This window comes from Fomitiporia mediterranea (genome assembly GCF_000271605.1).
Source record: "Fomitiporia mediterranea MF3/22 unplaced genomic scaffold FOMMEscaffold_5, whole genome shotgun sequence".
Lineage (NCBI taxonomy): Eukaryota > Fungi > Basidiomycota > Agaricomycetes > Hymenochaetales > Hymenochaetaceae > Fomitiporia > Fomitiporia mediterranea.
Window position 1 is genome coordinate 3,902,290 of NW_006760390.1, and position 9,023 is coordinate 3,911,312.

A 9,023-nucleotide genomic window follows, 5' to 3' on the forward strand; every position below is an offset into this window, starting at 1 on the left:
ACTATTTCTCTCTTTGTATACCTTATAATATACCTTTTATACATAAAACACCAAATTTAGCTAATCTTGGGGTCAATGTATTAATATTATATTATTTATCTTCTCAAAATAGTTAGTCATGTGACTATCTTTTATTACTTCATACAAATTATATTTCAGATTTACTGAATATATTGATGAAAATGGGCATAACAAGTGCTAATTTGATAGGGACATACATATAAAGTAATAATAGGCCTTTTTAACGATTTTAAAGTATATTAATTATTTCTTTCTATTAATATAATATTAAATTTGTATTTACAAGCGTATTACCGTATACGGCTGTATACGGTACACACCGTAGCCGTACTTGTGTCCTAGAACTCAAAAAACGGTCGTATTTTTACGACCGTACCCCGTACAGACCCGTACAGAGTACGGTCGTACCCCGTACAGACCCGTACAGAGTACGGTCGTACCCGTATACGGTACGCTCGGATCCCTACCTCGAGGAGGCCATCGAGCTGCATCGGGCTTCCCTCGAACTTCTACCCAAAGGTCATACAGACCATTATATGTCGCTCAATCATCTCGCAAGCTCCCTGATGACTCGATACAAACAGCATGGAAGGACAAAGGACATTGGGGAGGCTATTGAGCTACATCGAAGTGCCCTCAAGCTTTGCCCTGAAAGTCATCCATATCGTTATGTGTCTCTCAATAACCTCGCAGCTTCTCTTTGGATGCAATATGAGCGGGATGGAAGGACAGAGGACCTTGAGGAGTCCATTGAGCTGAATCTATCTGCCCTCAAACTTTGCCCCAAAGGACATCCGAGTCATTCGTCGTCTCTCAGTTGCCTTGCAACCTCCCTGAGAGTTCGATACAAGCAGCATGGAAGGACAGTGGATATTGAGGAGTCCATCGAGTTGCATCGAGCTGCTCTCGAACTTCGACCCGAAGGCCACCCGGACCGTTTCTCATCACTGAGAAATCTCGCAATTGCCTTAGAGTTTCGGCTTAAGAAACAATGGAACACGGAAGAGTTTGACGAATGTATACGGTTACTGGAGCTTGCTGTTATAGATAAATTCTCTGGATTGCTGGAGCGCCTTCCTGCTGCGCAACAATGGGTAACGCTTGCGCGATTGCACGATCATGACACTATCTTCGCAGCTTACAAAGCAGTACTGTCAATACTTCAGCACGCTCTCACCATAAATCCAACTCTCCACACACAACATGACTTCCTCCTCAAGAACAGTGATTACACAGTACTCTCCCTGGACGCTACTTCTTACGCAATAAAGAAAAATCGATTAGAGCAAGCCGTGGAGATGCTTGAGCAGGGCAGGGATTACTTTGGTCGCATCTACGTGGTCTTAGGCCTCCTCTGGATCAACTTGCAGAAACAAACGACGAGCTTGTCGACAGATTCAGAATGTCAGTCGTTGACTGGAGAAACTGGGAACAACACACGAACCGCTGATTTCCACTTCAACTATGTACGGAGACGGCTCACTTGGACTGGACGTCATAAGGGAACGTGAATCATTTGACGAATTGTTGAAGTTGAAAAGAAAACTATCTAGTGAGCGGGAGGAAGTCATTAGTGAGATTCGGCGAGTTCCAGGTTTCGAGAGCTTCCTTGAAGCAACGCCATTCAAGGTATTGCGGCAAGCAGCTTCAGAGGGCCCAGTCATCATGGTTAATCACAGCAAATTCCGTTCCGATGCTCTCATAATTCTCTCTCGCGGAGACCCGTCAGTTATATGTATTCCGTTGGACAGTGAGTTTCATTCGGATAGCCTCGGGCTGCCACAAGAACTTGTGGTGACACGCGAATGGCTCAACGCTGATTCGTCCCATTGTGATCAAAAGCTTCGTAAGGCAATGAAGATGCTGTGGGACAGAGTAGTCTCAAAGGTTGTCGTGGAACTTGAAAAAGTTGGGATTGCTAAAGGCTCTCGTATCTGGTGGTGTCCTACATCTGAGTTGTCCGCTCTTCCATTCCATGCAGCAGGGCCATTCGAGGATGCAAGTGGTATAACGAGATACTTACTGGATGATTATATCTCGTCGTATACGCTAACTCTCAGAGCCCTCATCAATGCACGCTTACCTGGCAGTGAATACGATCCAACTGTACTCGTCATCGGAGATACCTCACTTCGGTCAACTAGACAGGAGATTTCCAACATCCGGAATTGTGGGATGAGCACCAAATTACTCATCGACAAGAAAGCGTCTCGCGATAGAGTGATTGAGGCGATCCGGGAAGCAACATGGGTCCACTTTGCTTGTCATGGACAACTAGGCTCAACGCCTTTCAACTCTTCGTTCAAACTATCAGACCGCGGGATGACATTGCTCGATATCGTCCAAAACAGACTTCCGAATGCAGAATTCGCCTTTCTTTCTGCCTGCCACACTGCAGAGCAACACCACGACAGTGCATATGACGAAACTCTTCACCTCGCGGCTGCCATGCAATTTTCTGGTTTCCGAAGTGTAATTGGTTCAATGTGGGAGTTGCTTGACAAGGATGGGCCTGGATTAACTAAATCTGTTTATGAGTACATCAATGACTGCGAAGTGGGCGAAGCAAAGTATAAGAGGGTCGCCGGGGGTCTTCACAAAGCAGTGTTGGAGTTGAAGGAACGAGATGGGATTCAGGTTGAAAGATGGGTTAATCTTGTGCATATAGGTGCTTGAACAATGTTATACTAATGAGTCTACGAAGGTTAGGAGCTTGAGTTAGTCATCAACTGGAGGATCTCGCGACATCGCACGAAGCATTAGCGTCTGGCTCAGACATCAATCGAAGTGGTTCACAACCCCAGAGAAGTCTCACAAGGACTGTTGCTATAGTGGATGAGTAAAGGAATGCATTTTGTAACTCATTGCATAAAAGTTGCTGTAACAAATTCTTCCAACTGCTCTCAAAAATGCTTATAGATTAAAATCCTATCTACATTTGTTGTTTACAGCTGAGAATTTGCTGTAAATTCGAGAGAAAAAGTATGTCTTGGGTGTGTATTCAGGATTATGAAAAAAAAAGACATACAATATTTGCTTTTTTGACCAAGTACCTTATTGTTACTGATTTTACAGAATCTGTATCATTAGTGTCTCTACAGTAGAAGCCATTGTAACTGTCTCCTTATCCTTTCAGTCTAAGGATATTTTGGAAGTATATAATCTATACAGTTTACAACTTTACAAATACTTATGACTAGGATGAGTGCGATCATTCGATTTTCTAAACCCCTCTTGATCCCTGATAAGGTCTCTAAGACCATTCGCATCTTTGTTCTCGATATAACCTTTCACTCGATCTTTATAATTATCTATCTTCTCTTTAAAACGCTTAATCTCCTCTCTGTACCAAGGAATCGGTTCATTTGCTTGTTCGCTTATGCAGACTTCTAAGTTTTTAATTAAATGATCTATTTCCTTATTGACTTGACCTATACGACCATTGACGAGATTCTGTGTAAATACGTCCACCCTGCTAGTACTATTCCCTTTTGTGTACTTGTAGAAACTCTGAGAAATCTGTATTTGGAACTCCTTTGCTTTTGTAAACTCCTCAAGCAGCTTTTCGAACGCTTCCAGTCTGAGTTCCAGCTTTCCTTGTATTACTTCGAGTCCCTTGATTGATGCTTGGTATCTTTCTACTTCCCCTTGGAAATCAAGAGGCATGTTGGGCATGATTGTACTGTCACCATGATTACTGCTTCGGGTTGATTTTGAAGATTGTTTCTGACTCATTGTGGCTTACGGTTTTGCTAGGGTTTACACAGTCTACAATAGCAGGATGGAGCTAAAAAAACTAGATTCCTTTGCTGACTTATATATTGTGATTTGTAGACATCAAAATGCAAAGTACATTACCTTACAATCATGATTGAGCCAACACATACAACTGGAATGTAAGATACCTGTGGCAACTGATTGCACTTTGCATTAAAGTGCTCATTACCTAGCAACAGCTTGTGAACAGTACATTCTAATGCTCTACTAGGTGTGGTGATAGGGAAAGTTTACTACTATTTAAACTATTTCATCTAAAGTGGAGTACAGTAATCTTTATAAAGAAATACATAAAGTATCAGATGTAAAGGACTGAAATGCTTTGTATTTATCCAATATTGTACTGTCAAGAAGTCTTACATTACTAAACATTTTACACTCATACAGCTTAGGAGATAGACACAAGCTGTCTGTCAATTCTTAGCACTTATTTCTAATGTTCAGATACAAATGAAATTGTTCCTGTAAAGGTAAGAGTTGCTAGAATAGAGAATAGTCTTGAAGGCTGTTATAGTATTCTTTAAAAAGACAGTATGAGTATATATAATACTATAATTTAGTTCCTGTTATTAATAGGCAACTTTCAGCTCTTAAATAATATAAGAGACAAGTAATAAAGTTTTACTACAGTAAAGAGACTGAACAGTTGAGTAAAATGAAGGAGTATAAGAATGACCTAAAGTTGTCTGAATTTCTATTAGATTACACTTCTTAGTTTGACAACTATTAGAAAATATATTATAAGTCTGTACTATCCTTATAAGAAATTGAGAGTATTATCTCTACTCTTTTATCATTCTTTATTATAACCTTCTGAAAGTAGAGTAACTATTCTTAAAGGCTTATAGTTAGGAGAGTGAGTATATAAAATACAGTTCTGTAAATACTGTATATAAGTATACACATAATTTCTAAACTACAGTTATGTAGAAAAAGTGTTTGTCTTTCCTAATTAAGAAAATGTATTAGTAACTGATTTGCATTAACTTATTAGACAGTTTGAGACACAAGATGAAGGTTTGACATGTCTCAAACTGCCTAATAAATTAACACAAATCACTTACTAATGTATCTGCCTAATCAGGAAAGACAAACACTTTTTTAATATAGCTGTATTTACAGAGTACAGTAGTAAATTTACAACTAAAAATTTTGTAACTCAAGCTGGTTACAAATACAGTATTACAGTAATATTAACATACTTTAAATTTTTCTTTCAAATAACACTATATTTTAACTATTTTTATTGTTGTAAAAGTTTTTATATACTATATAACTTAAAGAGCTAATATAGTAAAAATACTGTATAATAACTACTTAATATTTTATAAAGTAATAATCAAAATAAAGTATTATATTATATAATTGTATACATGTTATATAATAATGAAAATAAATATAATAAATAAGTAAATATAATAAAATAAACAAAAAGTGTGTATTTTAGTATAAATATTAAATAAACATACTGGGAGTTATTTTAGTAAGAGAGGAATGTAATAAATAGTAAATATATGTTTGTAATAATGCATTTCTATTTTAGAAAGTTGTAACTGTATATATTTATATACACTTGTAACTAACCTTACAATTACTGTTACAACATGTAAAACTATAATATAGAGTTATAAGACAATATGAAACACTTTAACATGTTTTGTAAATTTGTCTGTTGTAAGTACAGTATTAATTACAAGAACATTTATGATTATAACTCTCAATCTAACTAAAGTGCCAATTCTAGAAGTGTAAAAACAATTCATTGTCAGCCCTTGTCTTAGATTTGTGTACTATAGAATTTATATACTAACTAATGTATGTTTAAGGTAGAGTACATAACAGATAGAAACAAATACTACTATAGTTCAAGTTTCTCTTAAGGATTTTATTAGTTGAACACATTATACATGTTCTTACTATCAAACACTCAAACACTTTAGACAACTAGGAGAACAGGAAGAACTTGAAAAGTTAATTACTCAAAATTATATTACTTTCAGTCTTTCTCCTGAAGAACATTCTAATTATTTAAAATTATTATATACTCTTACAGATTCTCTTTCAAAACATTACAAGAAATAGGTCATCAGTATGTGCTATCAAGTTGAGACAAGCTGTCCTCAGGATATGCTCTAAAGATTACTAGAGTTGTCTTGTATCTTTTAATAACTTTACAAACTTTTTATAGACTTAATATGAACAGTGTAGAATGTCATACATTATTAAGGAAGGTATTTATTTGTATTGAGCTGCCCCTTATGTCAGCAACAGTGTAGAGGGGACCTGAAGGCTCAGTAAGAGGACCTAGGCTACAACTATCCTACACAACAGAAATACAAAATGTAAGTACTAGAACATAGTCAGAACTTGTAGAACAGGCAGAGAGAGAGAGTGAGACAAGAGTAAAGTATATAGAGTGAGCCTAAGAGTACAGGACTACCTAGAGTAGACAAGATCAAGACTACAGGACCAGTCTGATCTTGTATACTTATATATACTAAACTACACAAGAGTACTTAGGGAGTATAAGCTACTAAGAATAATAAGCTATAAAGAATGAAAGAAAGGAAAGGTTAAAGATAAAGGTACAAAGAATGAAGGGATGGACAAAGGGTAAGAGACTATAGAATGAACAAAGAATGAAGGGGTGGTCAAAGGAATGGAATAATAAAGTAAGGAAGGGTAGTAGTAAGAGTCAGTACATATTGAAACTCCTATAAAGTGTCTAAGAGAAGAACACAGGTGATTTGTTAAGTTTGAGAGGGAGCTAAACTACAAGTCTTAGGAGACTAGAGTGGTTCTGAACAGGTGTGAGATCTTCCAGCACAGTTGTGACCTTAGAAGAGAGATGTGAATAACAGAAAGTGTACTTTGTAAAGTATACAACAAACAATCTGATACAGAAAAACAATGAAGACTAAGACTATACTTCACACTAGAGGACTTCAAGACAAGAGACAAGAGCTAAATCAATAGGTAAACTATCTGAATTCCCCCCATATCTAGTATATGAGTATCTGTATTTATAGTTTTCTGAGTTTCAGAAAAGTATAGTACTAACAGGGAAATGTTATGACTGAACAAAAGAAAAATAACAAAATATACAAGAACAAATAAGAGAACCTTTTGCTAGAGGTTGAAAGAAAATAGGGTGAAAATGTATGAGGAAAATTTAAGTAGTCTGTATTCTAGTTATAGGAAATGTTATACAAAAAGGGAAAAGTAAGATTTACATTAAAAGAAGTAGAAGGTTCTTATACTGTTATTATCTGATTAGTACAGACAAAGTGTAGAGAGTTCTAAGATTTCTAGTAGTCTCTTAAGATTATTACTTTAATTACCCTAATGTTCTATCTGATTAGAAGATTGTAATACTTTGATCTAGGTAATAATAATATAATAGTTTGCTGAGTCACTCACTGTGACACAACTTGTGTTCTGAGCCTATAATAAGTATGTAATCTGTACATCCTATAGAGAAAATAATGTGTGTAAGCTGATTCTAAGACTGTGTACACTTATAGTTCTGTTTACATATGCTTGTAATATAGAATAGTTAGGTGTTCTTAGAGTAGGCTTTTATGAGTCACATAAGTGTTTAGAATTAATTACTATGATTATCTGTATATAATGTACAGTTCTTAGTATAATACTAATTGTTTTATCCCTTAGTACATTTACTTATAACTGTCTATAGTTATATAGTTAATTTAATAATTAGTAGGCTGAATGTAAGTTCTGTGTGTGTATAAACATTATTACTTATTCTTCCTACTTTCTTCTATCACTCTTACTATATTATTACTACTTTCTAGCAAATCTAACAGTAAGTATTATACTCTTTTCTACTCTTTTTATACTAATTTTATGATTTTCCTTAGAAATTGTATACATAATAATATAGTAACTAGTAAGAGAATAAACATAAATAACAAGCTAGTCAAACATACACTTAGTAAGTACCTCTGTAAAGTATATTGTCTCTGACTCATATACTAATATACTCTATAAGTTCTAATATAGAAAATAAACTAGAGGATAAGATTGTAAAGGAGGAAACTAATAGATTAACTATAAATTCTAAGTCTGAAGATAAAGAGAGTTTAAACAATAATACTTACAATAATAATAATTTAGAGAGTAAGAAGGTTTTGTTTATACTAGTAGAAGGTTAATCTAGTAGTAAGTCTCTTATTTCTTGTTTTCTAATTTGTTTACTAATACAGAACATTTTGTAGATTGTAAAGTAATAGTAGAGGAGCTTACAAAAGTAAAAGAGAACAAAGCTACTACTAAAGTAAAAGTAAAGACAAAGGCTAAGAAAGTAACATAAACTAAAGTTAAGGAAGAGGCTTAAACTAAAGTAAAGAAGGAGAAGAAGAGAGGAAAGGAGAAGGAGAAAGAGAAAGAGAGAGAGAAGGAGAAGGAGAAGGAGAAGGAGAAGGAGAAGGAGAAGGAGAAGGAGAAGGAGAAGGAGAAGGAGAAGGAGAAGGAGAAGGAGAAGGAGAAGGAGAAGGAGAAGGAGAAGGAGAAGGAGAAGGAGAAGGAGAAGGAGAAGGAGAAGGAGAAGGAGAAGGAGAAGGAGAAGGAGAAAGAGAAGGAGAAGGAGAAGAAGAAGAAGAAGGAGAAGACTATAGTCTTAGTATAGTTAGTAATAAAGTAAAAGAATAAGAAGGAAAAGGAGGAGTTTAAGAGTATGTGTGTAAGTATAACTAATAAATTATACATAATAACTAACTATTTACACAGGTTCTAATACTGTTACAAATGTAGAAAAATTAAAAATAGTAGTAGAAAAGAGGAACAAGTTAGGTATAAATTAAATGTATGACTAACAAATTATACACTACTAATATTATCTTTACTTAGTTTCTAAAGAATTTACAAAACTAAAAAAGAAAAAGCTAGTTGTAGAGAAAGAGAAGGTTAATATAAGAAAGGAATAAAAGGAGAAACAAGTTATAGTTAGTAAGTACAAATATGACTAATAAATTATACTAAGCTAAAACAATGTTTCTCCTAGTTTCTTAAGTAGTTACAAAGTTAGAAAAGAAGAAAGAGAACAAAAGTAAGGAAAAAAGTAATATAGATAAAAGGTAGTTAATTTTCTAAGTATACTAACTCTATTTTGTTATTTAAAGCTAGTACTAGTACTCTTAAGTAAGAAGTACACTATTATTAAAGTAAAGATTCTAGTCTCTAGTAGAAATATGTACAAAAAACTA

At 34.9% G+C, this 9,023-nt stretch overlaps 1 protein-coding gene across 1 annotated transcript; it reads left to right on the top strand.

Annotated features, from left to right (window-relative positions):
• Nucleotides 1-308: 308 nt before the first annotated feature.
• FOMMEDRAFT_155794 (uncharacterized protein) lies at nt 309-8,446 on the top strand (the record flags this gene model as incomplete). The annotated part of the gene is made up of 3 exons (XM_007266176.1): nt 309-1,425; nt 1,496-2,679; nt 8,168-8,446. Coding segments are annotated over 3 exons (2,580 nt in total), but the record flags the coding sequence as incomplete, so codon positions are not given.
• Between the last annotated feature and the right edge of the window lie 577 nt (nt 8,447-9,023).